We start from the raw sequence: 15,771 nt of genomic DNA on the forward strand, positions 1-15,771 counted from the left end.
TTGTTAATGGAACTATTAAAGTGTTAGGATAATTCACAAGGGCAGTATATTATCTTGGATATGGGAAAGTAATTTCAAAGCAATATATAGAAGCCAAGAAAAATAAGAACAAAATTGACTTTATAAAATTTTTAAATTACTCATGACAAAAAACTTTTCTTTAAATAAAATTAATAGATATAACCTGGCAAAGGTTTGTATTTGTAACACCTGTCAAGAACAAGTTTCCTAGCTATACAAAAACATATTAAAATCAAGAAGAAGAAAGGATAACAACCTAATAAGAATTGGGAAAATAAGAGCATGCCATTTATAGGGAGAAAAAAGTGGCAAATGCAACCAATAAAATTTTGAAAAGATTCTTTGTCTTACCTATAAGTGGAAAAAAAGCATGTTAAAGCAGAAAGATGCTATTTTAAACAGCTATAGACTTGTGAAAATGAAAAGCTTGATAAACCTAATATTGGATATGTGAGCACTCATACTTGGTGAGTGGAAATGTAAATTTATTTTTTGACCCAGGAAATTTACATTAAGAAACATTTCCTAAAGATACATTAGCTACAAGTATTCACTCTTGAATGTACAGGGGTATTCATCAAAGTATTGTGTAGAATTAGCAAATAATAAGACAAAAAGAAGCAAACTAAATGTCCTTTTTATGGTGGACTGGCTAAAGTATAGTAACAGAAATACTAAGAAGTCTAACAAGAGTGAGGTAAAAGATTTATATAGGCTGATGTGGAAAGATGAAGGAGATATTAGTGGTCTCCTTATTGTTAGATACTATAAGTCAATCTAAGTATGATCTTCTTTGTGTTAAAAAAAGACTTAAAAAATATATGTCCATGTTTATATATAAGTAGAAATTTCATCCAAGAATTACACCCCCCCCCAAAAAAAAAAAACCTTGTTAAATAATTGTTTTGGTTTGGGGGAAGGAATTTGGAGGATTAGGGGAATGAGTAAACTTTGTCATTTTTGTTTACACTCTGCTATATAGTTTAGAAATTTTTTTCTTTTTACTTGTGTATTTGAAAGTTTCAGGCAAACTGAAAGATAAAATCACTTTGAAGGTAGAACATTTTCAAAGTGAAGAGGGTATTCTCTGTCTAGTTAGTTGTTCCTTATGGCTAATGTGTGTGTATATTCACAGCCATAATACTGGCTTCATGTTAGGTAAGGAAATACTTAGGAAATACATAGTAAACTGTATGTTGATCTTATGGGATCCTCGGGTTTTTTTTTTTTTTTTTCCCCTGAATCCTGCTTGGCATCATTGGGCTAAATTTGAATTCTAACCGCATGTTCTTTGGTCTCTTTCACATATCTTGGCTTTTGATACTTTTTTTTTCATGTTGGTGAGGAGGGTGGAGAGAAGTGTCACTTGGTAGTGGAAAACAACAAAACCCACTGGGTTTTTGGTTATATTCCATTGCGTCTAGTGGGTCAAGACAGCTCATCTTCTCTGCTTTCACCTGTGAACTTTTGGGTTGGAAGTGCAGCCTCTTCTTGAGTGACCAACACATGGATGTCTAATCTGCCCAGACACTGGTTCAATTTTATAGGTTGGTAGTTGAAGCTGAGACTTTCTCTGAATATTGACCAGAGACCACATAAACTGTCCCAGTTAATCCCTGACTTTGAATTTTAAGTACATATTTTATTTATGATAATAAAATATACTACTGTCTTTTCCAGAAAACTTTTCAAAAATAGACTATTATATAATGAAACTGAGGAGTTTTTTCTTAATTTGAGAAATTAAGAGATTGACAAGCCTGGGTATAAGTAGGTAAAAAAGCCTTATGGAGAAAGAGTGCCTAAGTGCCAAAATACTGAGGAAAGAGAAACAAAAAAATCCTTTTCTCACCTATATTCACTTTCTTTTCTTCTCTTTTGGTTTCCTTCTCTTGGTAGCTGGTCCTTCTGTAAACAAGATTATCTCTAAATAGATGTGGAATATAAGGGTTTGATCTGTGGCAAGTTATTCTGTGATTTTCTTTACCTCTGCCTCTGAGATGTGTAATGCAAATTAAATTGGGTTGTTTAATAGTGCAACATGAATGTGACAGGTAGTTTTAAAGGAAAGGAGTCTTAAATCACCTTTAAAGGTTTGTTTTTTTGTGTTGAGATGGAAGGGGCAGAAGAGCCCTACTTCATATTTCTTTATGCCATGAGGATCATGTTTAGTTTTATGCTTGTTCCTTAGAACATCCACACACAGCAGATAAATACATTTTTCTTCTTCCAAATGCCTCTGCTATTGATTAATTTTATCAGTTGCATGAAAAGTGGTAGAGGAGTTAGTTTCTGCTGGAGGGTTTTCTCATTGGTTCTTAAAGTTTAATGAGAATGAGAATGAGAATCTCCTGGGGGTGCTTATTAAAATTTCTGATTCTCTGGCTGATTCTGATTCATGAAATTTGAGATGAGCCCAGAAACCTGCACTTTAAATGTGCATCCCAGTTGTTACTATTTTAAGTCTTCAGTAAATAAACACTTAGAAATATAGTTTTAGCTCAGGGGTTCCCAACCCCAGGGCCATAGCTGGTACCAGTCTGTGGCCTGTTAGGAACCGGGCTGCACAGCAGGAGGTGAGTGAAATTTCATCTATATTTATAGTTGCTCCCCATTGCTGGCATTACTGCCTAAGCTAAGCCTCTTGTCAGATCAGCAGCTGCATAGTAAATGAAATGCACTTGAATCATCTCAATATCCGTGGCCTGCCGCCTGCCCCCTCCATGGAAAAATTGTGCCAACCCTGGTGCCAAAAAAAAGGTTTGAAGAAGAGTTGGGGACTGCTGTTTTTGCTGATTACTGGACAGTAGTTTGACATTTGTAACTGAAACAATTGCCAGAGTTCATAAAGTAGCTCTGTGTATGAGCATGTCTGTATGTATTTTACTTAGCATTTCATAGTCTTCCAAAGATTCTGAGGGTAGGAGAATGGAAACTGATGTAGCCTGGAAGATTTATGGTTGTCCCAGGCAGTTCACAAGTAATTATTGAGCCCCTACAACAAGGCTGGAGATGTCAGTATCCACAGTAAAAGATTTACTGTGTTAACACTCTCTAAAAAATAAAAATAGCAGCTCTAATGAGGTGGACAAATCTAGAGCCTATTATACAGAGTGAAGTAAATCAGAAAGAGAAAGACAGATATCGTATATTAATGCATACATATGAAATCTAGAATGATGGTACTGATGAATCTATCTACGGGGCAGCAGTGGAGAAATAGACATAGAGAACTTTCAGAAGCTGGGGGAGAAGATGGGATGATTTGAGACAGTAGCATTGAAACATAGAGACTACCATATGTAAAATAGATAGCCATTGGGAATTTGCATATGATGCAGGGAACTCAAAGCTGGTGCTCTGTGACAACCTAGGGGGTGGAATGTGGAGGGAGGTTTAAGAGGGAGGAAACATGTGTACCTATGGCTGATTCATGTTGTTGATGTATGCCAGAAACCATCACAGTAGAGTAAAGTAATTATCCTCCAATTAAAAATAAAATGTTTTAAAAATTGCAACAACTATGAGTCCCTTTTACTGACTTTTTCAGATGTATTTTTTTTCCCTCTTGTATTATTTCCATTGCTGATTTAGGGAAAAAGTGATTGATGAATGTGTTACTTAATTGTTTTCATTACTATCGAGGTATAACTGAATTGATAAATTTAAATATAACCTGTCAAAAGCTTTGGAGTTTGGGTACTGTATGTTGTTACGAGTAATTTCACATGGTCAGTAAAGTTTTTTGGAGGGTAAAAATTTTAGTATTTATTTTTCCCCAGAAAGAAATTACATCTGAAAATTCTCAGGGAAAATCTGTTTCGGTTATGTGGCATTAAGGAATTAATATACTTACCTATGTGTATACTTTGGATGCCCTTGTGTTTGTGAAAGAGGATTTCTAGGTTTCTCTATAACACTCTGTGTATGCTGGGGAAGCTCTTGTGTTTGTGTACATGGCTAATACATCTGTGTTTTGCCATAGCACTTTTTTTTTCTTGGAGTTGTAAACCAATTAAATTATCCTGGCCCAAATTGTGTCACATTTACTGAAATTATTGAAGTTTTTAGCAATGAAAATATCAGAAAAGGAACTTGGGTGTTTTAATTTTCAAGAAATGTTGATTTGTATTAAACCCATTGTTCAGAAACTCTAGCATAGCTGGGTTTTTTAACAGGCTGATTTTATATGCTTGTAAAGAAATTGGGCTTTTTATTTCTTGAATCCTGAATCTTCAAACCTCAAGGCAGTGCCTTATTTTCACAGAGATGCTCAAAATGGAATAAGTGACATATATGGAATAAAGTTATTGATAATGGAGACATAGTATTATTTTAACTTTTTTTTGATATCATGGTTTAAGGAATTAAACTTATTTAAATAGTACTTTTTAATTTTTATAAAAATTGAGAATAAATTAGCCACCAAGATTTTTCTTTTACTTATGTCTTATAATTTTAGTACATTCATAATATTATAAAGTGACCAAGACAAATTCTGGAAATTTATTGATGAAACAAAGTTGTTTTTCTCATGTAGCCCCTTTTAGAAAAGTGAAAACTGTACTGGCTTGGAGCTTTCTGCTTCATGTACTTTTGCATTTAAAATTACTCTAGTTTTCAGTTTTTAAAGTGGCTTGTTACAGGCTGTATATTCTTAATTTTTTAAAGATACAGTAAATTTTCATGCACTGAACATTTTAATTTGGTATCTAGTGTACTGATTTGAAATTTAGTTTTTGAACTAAGGACTCATAAATACAAGTGCAGTTTGTATTGTTAGTGCTTCCTTGCATGAAAGGCCCAATTTTTGCCTTTCATATCATCAATACTCAGAGAAAATAGTTTGTGTTTTTTTTCAAATAAAGAAATTTAAAAAGTTATATACAGGACTATGATGTCTGGGAGAGGAAGAGGCCAGAAGTATATTGTTTAAAGAATCAAAATGAACATTCACATACACTGGTGTTTGTTCATTTATTTGTGCAAGAGTGCTGGTCATGTCAGAGGTATTTTGAAACGGTTGGTTCAGTAATTTGGCCTACTGTCTTTTTTTCTCTATAACAGTTTTTCTGTTTTCTACTACACCTTGCACATCCACCAATCCAAGACACCCTATAGGTGAGTATTTTTCTAGTTATCAAATGGCATCACTTGTTCCCAAGACAGTTGCCGCTTCACTAAAACTAGGCTTTATTTTTCTCCTATGAAATATTTAATTAACTGATTTCACAGAGTGTATCTTATTCCATGGGGCTTCCCTTGTGACTCAGTGGTAAAGAATCCGCCTGCCAATGCAGGAGACCCGGGTTTGATCACTGGGTCGGGAAGATCCCCTGGAGAAGGAAATGGCAACCTACTCCAGTATTGTTGCCTGGGAAGTCCCATGGACAAAAGAGCCTGGAGGGCTTTTAGTCCATGGGGTCACAAAAGAGTCAGACATGGCTTGGCAACTAAACCACCACAACTATTTTATTCTACAACTTCTAAAATTACCTGGAAACTGCTGAAGAGCTGACTTTACATTAAAAACACACACACACACACACTATGATTAAACTTTTAAATCAGTTTTTAAATACTATCCTCAGTCTATTCTTTTTGAAATTTCGTTTCAAAAACAGGAGAATTAGGATAGGTTGACTATTTAAGGAAAATATAAAAGTTTATTTTAACATTCAGAGATAAAATAGAATAAGGAGTTAAAAAGGAAATTTGTTTTAGTAGCATTTTAAAATTTTTCTGGAAATTAAGGATGTTTTTCCTTTAAAAGTTTCAGAGAAAACTATTCCTTGATTATTGATATTGCATATAATTAGATTAATTCTTGATTCATGTAATTATATATTCATGGACCAGAAAGTCTGAGCCTTTTTATTTTTCTATATTTATCTTAGACTTTTTCCTGATCATTTTTTGCCCTCTAGGTTTTCAAATATAATTTCAAAAAGTTCTAATAAAGATGCTTTCCTAAAGTCTTTGGAAACAAAAAGGGTAATGAAATATTATTATCTTACTCAGTGTGCTAATTTTGAGAGGTTTGGATGAGAAAAGGAAAGAAATAGAAATATCCCTCCACTCTTTTACAGTTGGTGATACTTATATATGTAGTTCAACCTTGCAGATATGTTTGAAACACCTGCATTACTGCACTGTTTAACTTACGGCTCTGGAAAATTGTTTATTATCATTTAAACTGTCTGTTGCTTTGCCTGTACTCTTGTAGCTTTGCTAGCAGGTAGATGTTCTCAATCCATGTATTAATAGAAAATCTAACCTACAAATACTAGAATTAGCAAGGCAGATTTCAAAGGCATGTTTTTTCATCTTTCCCTGGGCATGTGGTAACCTGCATGGCTGAATTAGGTAGGTAGTTTTGTGAGGTTTCTTAATAAGCTGTGAAGTTTGTTAGTCTTTTTCATATAATCACCTTTTTCTTCCTGCTGGCTTACCCTTGTTTTATCAGCAACAGCCATTGGTCACTGTCTTCTACATATCATGCCTGATTTAGGTGGCATGTAGTAAAATTAAAAACATTTTTTTGGAATCAAATACCTCTCTTGCCTTTGTGCTCCTGTGTGGTTCCTTCCTTTTGCCAACATTTATGCTTGTTTTTCTCTTGTGAATCTTCTACATGAACTTTGGAAAATAATAATCCTTGGATTTCAAGATCCAGGATAAGAGAGTGTGTATTTGCAGAAAAGGTCAAAATTTGAAGGTCCTGAAGGAGTTGTACTGTACAACTGTTCTGGATTGGTGGATATGCAAATGTTAAAGGAAGGAAAGGAACAAATATTACTTTTGATGTGAGTGATCATAACATCTACATTTCCAATTAGGGGGAAATTTTTATTTTAGCATTTTTCATCTGGCTTATTATTAAATTGGCAGTATATTTTATTTTACCCAGGAGATTTAAAACTATATAAAATATAATATTTGAAAAATTCATACAAGTGGTAGGCTTACTCATTAAAGAAAAATAATCCTTTTGAATCTTAGGAATGTTTTGATAATCATTTAAACTATTTGATTCTCATTTCTGTATCTTGCACATTACATAGGCTAATTGAAATGTGTTTAAGAGAAAATAGAGAATTTTAGAAGTAGAATTCTTCTATTGAAACGAGAGAGACAGGTTTATTTTTTTCTGGCTGCACCGCATGGCATGTGGATCTTAGTCCCCGACCAGGGATCAAACCTGTGCCCTGCATTTGAAGCATGAAGTCTTAACCACTGGACAGCCAGGGAAGTCCCTGATAGTCAGATTTTTAACTTACTCATACACTTATTAAAGGTACTGAAGAGATGTCATATTAACCTATAAGAATTTGTTGATGGACTATTGAGTTGATGTTGACTTTTATGTAAAAGGGCAGTAGTTCTGTCTGGCAACTTCTTAATTGCCAGCCTGGTCTTTATTTGCATGTGTTGGCAGACTGTGACTGAAGCTATGGTTAAGACTCTTTAACACCTGGGGAAACTTTATTTTCTACTTTCTGAAGTGGGAGTATCTCATAGTTTTTTGCTAATTTATTTATTGCTTTTTAGAGATTAAAGGTGTTTTGTGACTATTTTATAGAAGATTGAATTAAGGTAATGGGAGGTAAACAAGTGGTTCAGCCGAATAGTTCATTAATTTTAAGCTTTAGGGTGGCATATCTTGGTTAAAATATTTAATCCATATGTTGAGTGATTTTAGGCAGTGTGCACGAACATGTAAACTGTGTCTTCTTTTTCTTCTTTGTGCTTCCTGATAATCACTCTTACGTAGGTGACATATAGGTGCATGCTTATCTCTTTATTTGCAGCATCATAGTGGTGTTTTACTTTATGTGATAGAGAAATGGAGCAATATGATACCTTTATACTATTAATACATACTGAGTAGGAATAATAACAAAATATTCTCCTTTTCTTAGGTGGGATAAGGGTAGATAGAAGTTGTATGTATGGTTTGTGCATTATGTCTTGAACAACTTGAATATTGAGGCTGACTGTAATTATAGTAACAGGCTTGACACATTTAATGTATTGGGAAGTTACTGTGTAGACTTTATAATAATTTCTATTTGAATGTTTAATGCCAGTTCTTTCCTTAATTAGATTTTTCGTGAAGCTCGAAGAACAGTACCTAGTATTGTTTACATGCCTCACATTGGTGATTGGTGGGAAGCTGTCAGTGAAACTGTGAGAGCAACTTTTCTGACTCTGTTACAAGATATACCGTCATTTTCACCCATATTTCTGTTGTCTACCTCTGAAACCATGTACAGTGAACTGCCTGAAGAGGTAAGAACTGACTAAATATTTATGTTTTCTTATGGTTTAAAATAGTTTTCCTTGTAATTTGACAAAATTTAGTTACTATAAAATCAATACTGTCAAGGCTCATGCCTTGGTTGTACCAAATATTAGCCATGTGACTTGTGAATTAACTTTTTAAGTTTCGCTTTGTTATTTTTTGATATATATTTTGATATATTCCTCAGTATTGTTGTGAATTATGAGATAATTCATGCTTAGACTGGACTATGATGTATATAGTAACTATATAGTAACTACTAAGAACACCTTAGCTGTATTGTCATCAGTGCCATTATAATTATCCTTCTCCTTCTTACCATCTGTTAGATTATTTGGTGGGATTTGACTTTTCCTCTCTTTCATTGGTAGCATCGTGTTGTGCATATTTTTAAAACCTGATATTTAGCATTTGAATTCAAATCCAACTCAATAGTAGAGAATAAGGTAAAAATTACAGTTGTTTCAGAAAAAAATGAGATCAGCTCGTGAATGAAATTGCTTTTTAAGGAATTATTTTAACATTCTAAGCATACCAGGTTTTGAAATAATCTCCTTTAGAAGTGCTTAGAAATATTTTGCCCAAGCAACACAGTTCTTATAAAAGCTTTATATGTTTCAAATTTTATAGTCTAAATCTTGATTACCTAGAATTTTATGATTCAGATTTTTTTACCAAGTTCTTTTGTTCTGTTTCAGCTCTTTTTATATATCTGGCTAAAGTGAATTTGTACAACTTACTGCTCTTGTAAGAAAAGTATATTAAATGTAGAATATTTCTCTTTTTATTCAGAATCTGATATTATTGAGACCATTAATCAGAATTTTTTTTTTCTTTAATCACAGGGAGCGGTAAAGTTTAGTGGAAAGATGTGTGCAGTAATAGTCAGAAAAATACACTTGTTGGTGTGAGATAATATATGTGAATTTATTTTGGAAAATACAGAGCTACAAAATGTTTGCTATTATATTAGTATTATAAAGTAGGAATGCTTTTGACATGATTTAGGAGAATGGAGTGAACCTGGACATAACTGAACCTAGGAGCCACATCTTAAAATTTGATCCTCTCAACTGTTTTATTATTATAATTTTATAAAAATTAAAGAAAATTAGAATAATTAAGGGTTCTAGGCAGAAATATATATTTGCATAAAGTGTCCCTATATTGTTAAAAAATTTGTAAATAAAAGTATTACTAAACCTATCTTTGTGATACAGCAGTTTTAATTTTGCATATTCTTGTTTATTTGCATATGTGATTTTATTGTTAGTTTTATAAAAGCTAACATTGCATCATATACATTTTCAGTGTTGCTATATTGTTATACTTTTTCTGTGAATTCCAATATCCTTAATTAATAGCTAAAATACTAGAAATTTACTAGCATTGAATCCTAAAATTTCAGCACCCACCCTCCCATCTTCTGTATTCTTCACCCTTATTATACCAAATAGTTACTGAAGGTATTAAGGATAGTCACTGTGGGACAAAGTGACACACTTATCTGTGGGGTGAAGGTTATGGAGATTTTGTTAGACTACTGGTTACATTATATATTTTATATTAATTTATATTAATTGTCCTTAGAAAAGCCTCCTCTGCCCCAAGCCTGTCAGTTTAATTTCAGCTTTGCCATTAGTATATTGCTCTGTTTTGGTCATACTTAGTGCTTATGATAAATATTTGGTTAATAAATAAAAAGCATAGAGAGTTGCCAACTGAGTAACTAGGTTAGCAAGGTGCCAGATTGATGGAAGAAGAATTGAAGTACACAGTGAGTAGCAAAAAACTAAGTGATTCTAAAAGAAAGAAATGGTCAGTTACTATAGTGTATTTAAGAAAATTCAGTGGTAAATTAAAATAACAATAAGATACAGATTAAAAAAGAAAGGTTTCATAAACTCTCTTCGGGACAGTTCATAGTAATAGATTTAAATAAAAAACATTCATTTAAGTTCAGCAATTTATAGATAAGTAGTTTTTCATAGATAAACAAAAAAGAGAACACAAACAGCACAAAAAGTTACCATAGCCTTTCTTCATGGACAGAGTGTTTTAGGGACAAACACAAAGATACGGCACAGGCAAAATAAAAAATACAAGAGTATTTATCATAACTTTTCTTCATAGATTGGAAACTAAATATCCTATAGTAGGGGATTGGTTCGGAGAAGGCAGTGACACCCCACTCCAGTGCTCTTGCCTGGAAAACCCCATGGATGGAGGAGCCTGGTAGGCTGCAGTCTATGGGGTCGCTAAGAGTTGGACACGACTGAGTGACTTCACTTTCACTTTTCACTTTCATGCATTGGAGAAGGAAATGGCAACCCACTCCAGTGTTCTTGCCTGGAGAATCCCAGGGATGGGGGAGCCTGGTGGGCTGCCGTCTATGGGGTCGCACAGAGTTGGACATGACTGAAGCGGCGGCAGCAGCAGCAGCAGCAGCAGCAGCAGCAGCAGCAGCAGCGGTGGCGGCGGATTGGTTAGGTCATAGTAGATTCCTTCCATGAAATACAGTGAGACCATTAAAAATATTGATGTAGAAAACAATGTCATGGAAAGATGCTTGAATATATTGCCAAAAATTATAGGCATTATATTAGTATGTATGGCATTATCTGGGTTTATATAGAAATAATTATGTATTATATAGTCATATATATATATAAATAAAACTATGTGTAACTATTAATAATATTAATTATCACTGGGTCTTAAGATTTTAGTTATTTTTGTTATCTGTTTTCTAAATCTTCTATAATAAATGCTACTTACTGTTCTCATCAGGAAATAAACTCATTCAGAGATGAAAAGAAAAGGTTCTCTACTAAATTTTTAAAAGCAAAGCAAAACAAAAAAGAATTAGTCATCATGGGACTAATTGGGATACAAAAATGTTTTCTGTCTGTGGGACAAAGTGACAATTTCATCCTTTAGAGCCCTTTTAAAATTCTCTTGTAAATGTGTCTTTGTATCTTTCCGTCTTTTCTAAGTCCATAGGTCAGTTCAGTTTGGTTCAGTCACTCAGTCATGTCCGACTCTTTGCGACCTCATGAACCACAGCACGCCTGGCCACCCTGTCCATCACCAACTCCACCAGCCAAACTCATGTCCATTGAATCGGTGATGCCATCCAACCATCTCATCCTCTGTTGTCCCCTTCTCCTCCCGCCCTCAATCTTTCCCAGCATCAGGATCTTTTCAAATAAATCAGCTCTTCATATCAGGTGGTCAAAATATTGGAGTTTCAGCTTCAACATCAGTCCTCCCAATGAACACCCAGGACTGATCTCCTTTAGGATGGACTAGTTGGATCTCCTTGCAGTCCAAGGGACGCTCAAGAGTCTTCTCCAACACCACAGTTCAAAAGCATCAATTCTTCTGTGCTCAGCTTTCTTTATAGTCTAACTCTCACATCCATACATGACCACTGCAAAAACCATAGCCTTGACTGCTGCTGTTGCTGCTGCTGTTACTTCTGCTGTTACTTCAGTCGTGTCCAACCCTGTGTGACCCATAGACTGCAGCCCACCAGGCTCCCCCGTCCCTGGGATTCTCCAGGCAAGAACACTGGAGTGGGTGGCATTTTCTTCTCCACTGCATGAAAGTGAAAAGTGAAAGTGAAGTCTCTCAGTTGTGTCTTACTCTTAGTGACCCTAGGGACTGCAGCCTACCAGGCTCCTCCGTCCACAGGATTTTCCAGGCAAGAGTACTGGAGTGGGTTGCCATTGCCTTCTCCGTAGCCTTGACTAGATGGACTTTATTTTTCATATTATCTTAAATATTATAGTGAGTATGTTTCATAGTAGAAATGGTAATATTAGTAGAATAATATATTTAATATGTTTATGCATGCACTGGAGGGAATATTTTCAATTTTTTTTTTTACTGATGAGGCATTTCATCAAAAAAAAAAAAATTGGAAATCATTGTCCTAGACTGACTGTTGTCAAATTGTGATCCATGAACCCCTGTGGGCCTCACAGGACATTCAGAGAGTCACATTCCTCTTTTTTGTTGTTGTTTAAGCTGTGAATCTTGTTTGTTTTGGCTGTGCTGAGTCTTTGTTGCTATGCTGGCTGTTTTCTAGTTGCAGGGAGTGAGGGTACTCTCTAGCTGCAGTGTGTGGGCTTCTCATTGCTGTGGCTTCTCTTGATGTGAAGTGTGGGCTTTAGGGCACAATGGACTTCAGTTGCTGTGGCACATGGGATCAGTAGTTGTGGTTCCTGGGCTCTAGAGCAGTCTCAGTGGTTATGGTGCGTGGGGTTAGTTGCTTTGCATCATGTGGGATCTTCCCAGACCAGGGGTTGAACACATGTCTCCTGAATTGGCAGGCGGATTCTCTATGACTGCGCCACCTGGGAAGCCCTGTATCTTCTTGAATATGGGTTTTCTTAATGTATGCCAATCACCACATTATCATAGCAGATTGAATGCAGAAGCAGAAAATGAGAATCCAGTTGTCTTTCATTAAGCCAGACATTAAAGAGATTTGAAGAAGTGTAAAATAGTGCCACTTTTCTCACTGAATTTTATTTTACATATATAATATTTTATATTTTGAAAAAATATATGTCTTTCAAAAAGAGTGTTTCATTGTTCATTCGCTAAATCATATTCGACTCTTGCTACCCTATGGACCACAGCACACCAGGCTTCCCTGTCCTCCACTATATCCTGGAGTTTGCTGAAGTTCATGTCCATTGAGTCAATAATGATATTCAACAGAATATGTGTTTTTAAATTTATCTTATTGAAGTATCGTTGATTTACAGCATTGTGTTAATTTCTACTGTGCAGCAAAGTGATTCAGTTATACATACATTCATATTCTCTTTTATTATTCATTTTGTATGTAATAGTTTGTTTCTGCTAATCCCAAACTCCCAATATAACCCTCCCCCCTTGGCAACCACAAGTCTATTCTCTAGGTCTGTGATTCTGTGTCTGTTTCATGAATAATTTCATCAGAAGAATATATTTTAGTGTTGACATATAATATGTTTTAAATGAATACATTATTTGGGAGGTTCTTAGTTGTAATTTTTAGTACATAGATATTGGCCAATATAACCCAGATAAACAAAAGCTCTTTTGGGTTCTTGAGTAATTTTTAAGAGTTTAATGATGTGTGGAGACCAAAACATTTGAGTCTCTAACCTGCTACCACAAGCTTTTTCAGAGGAGGGGACTGTCTTATAGCCCTTCACTTCCTAATACACTGGAATTGCTTAGTAAATGTTTGTTACATGGAAAAAGAAATTGACCATTGAATTACCACAAAGGCTTTACAAAAGTCCTGCCTAACCTCATTCCTTTTTTTTTTCTTTTTTTGCAAAATTCTAGTATAAGTAATATACTTCTGTGGACCCTGAAGATTTTTTCTGAGAACAGTTGGAGAATTTTAGTTGAGATATATGAGAATTACAAGTTATTTCTATTTAGGAGAATTAGGAAAAAAGAGTCCAGGGTTGAACAAAGAAAAGAAAAGGGATTTTTAAACAAGGAAGCAGATAGAAGTTGAAACTTGACTTCTTATATATTGCTGGAGGATTGTAAAATGGTGTAGCCACATTGAAAAGTTGGCAGTTCTTAAAATGTTATGATATGACTCAGCATTTTCACTCCTAGGTAACTACTCCAGAGAAATATAAACATACATTCACCCAGAGACTTGTACACCAGTGTTCCTACTAGAATTATTCTTCATAGTGGAAATAACCCAAGTATTCATTAATTGGTGATTAGTGAAGCAAAATGTCATACATACAGAGTGAAATATTATTCAGCAATAAGTGGAGTAAACTGCTGATACATTGTCCAGCATGAGTGAACCTCAATATATTATTCTAAAAGTGAGAGAAGCTAGGCACAGAAGACTACCAGTTCTATGATATGTGATTTCCAGAAGAAATGAAATCTCTAGATGCAGAAACCAAACCAGTGGTTGTCAGCTGGGAGTGAAGTGTGGATAGACTTCAGATGGGAACAGGGGAACTTTTGGGAAGTAATGGAAATATTTTTTTAGTAAAACTGACTTGTGATAGTTGCACAGCTGAATTAATTTACTAACAATTATGGAACTTAAAGTTTCAGAGAGAAAGTAGAAGTTATGTATAAGTTTATCTGGGAAAGTCAGAGAAAGCTTCACCCAAAAAATATTGGCTTGAGTGGAGAGTTAAAAAAAGTTTAGGAAAGAGTGAATAGCATATATAAAAACCATTGTGAACCAGTGTGAAAGAGAACATGATTCGTTCAGGGAATTAGTATGAGTTTCGTCTTGTTGCAACATGAAGTTGAGTCTGGGAACATCAGAAGATAGTTAGGAGTGAATGTAAAGAAAAAAAAGGCTGTTGATAGTAATCAGACAGGCAAATCAGGGGGATTATTGTAGATTTGCTTTTGGTTTGCTTTTATATTCATGAAGTTCAACACAATGTTGAAAAATGATCAGAAGGAAGAATATTTAAAACTGAACTTAAATGTTTTGCTTTGAACAAAACACTTGAACAAAATCTTGTTATTTCCAAGGTATTGAATTCTGTTTATTTTTAAAGAACCAGTTAATGTTAGCATTTTCTGCTATGTCTTCTCTGTATATTTGCTATATCTTCATCTTTGCCCCTTGTAGGGTCTCCTCTGTTTCACTAGCTCTGTTATAACACTTCTGGCATGGTATCATAGTACTTTCTTGTGAGACTTGAGACTTGACAGCAGGAAGTAAGCCTCTTTTCTTCAGGTTTATAACTACAGTGTCTGGCATGAAATTTGGCACATAATGGATGTTCACTAGTAAATTTGTTTGTCAGAACTTTCAATAAAAGCCTTGCATAACATAGATTGAAGGGTTTAAAGGATTTTTACATGAAGGTAGTCTTCAAAGAAAATATTGGACCAGCACAAGGTAAAATTTTATATTAACTCTTGAAGGATTTGGCTTTGAGTTGAGGTAATTTCCCATCCAAATGCTGAATTCTGATGGCTCTTTTTCATTAATTGTCTCTTCTCTGTCTTAGAATTTTAAAGTTAAAAATGGCCTTTACAGCTAAATAGTCTTCTCTGTTTATTCATTTTATGACCTCAGGCCAGTCACATAAACCTTTCCAAGCCTAAGTTTTTTCATCTATAAAATGAAGGACTTCGTGTACCTCCTTGTTACAAAGATAGGTTAAAATAATTTTTAAGAATTTCTGTAATTCATAGTGACAAACTGAATGGACTATCCAAAGTTTATAAGAAATATATGCCTGAATTTGGGCTAGAATCTGATGTCTTAAATTTTAATCCAGTATTTCCACACTGTCATGGTGGGGACTTCTTTCCATATTAGTGACCTCTTTCCTTGTTTTATTTGCAGTTTCCAATTTGATGTGGGCTGGGAAACAAAACCACAAGCTTTACTTATTCAGTACATGCTTATTAAGCATTGCTAGGTACCAGGT

General features: G+C 34.6%; 1 protein-coding gene across 4 annotated transcripts in view; it reads left to right on the top strand.

Moving 5' to 3' along the window:
• ATAD2B (ATPase family AAA domain containing 2B) overlaps positions 1 to 15,771 on the top strand; it is a 129,189-nt gene that overhangs the window by 80,561 nt on the left and 32,857 nt on the right. For all 4 annotated transcript variants that reach the window (XM_040224537.1, XM_040224538.1, XM_040224539.1 and 1 more), the window contains one exon: positions 8,128 to 8,313. In XM_040224537.1, coding sequence (XP_040080471.1) covers positions 8,128 to 8,313 — 186 coding nt within the window. The remainder of the gene's footprint in view (positions 1 to 8,127; positions 8,314 to 15,771) is intronic.

Source organism: Oryx dammah, unplaced genomic scaffold (genome assembly GCF_014754425.2).
Source record: "Oryx dammah isolate SB20612 unplaced genomic scaffold, SCBI_Odam_1.1 HiC_scaffold_25, whole genome shotgun sequence".
NCBI classification, from domain to species: Eukaryota; Metazoa; Chordata; class Mammalia; order Artiodactyla; family Bovidae; genus Oryx; species Oryx dammah.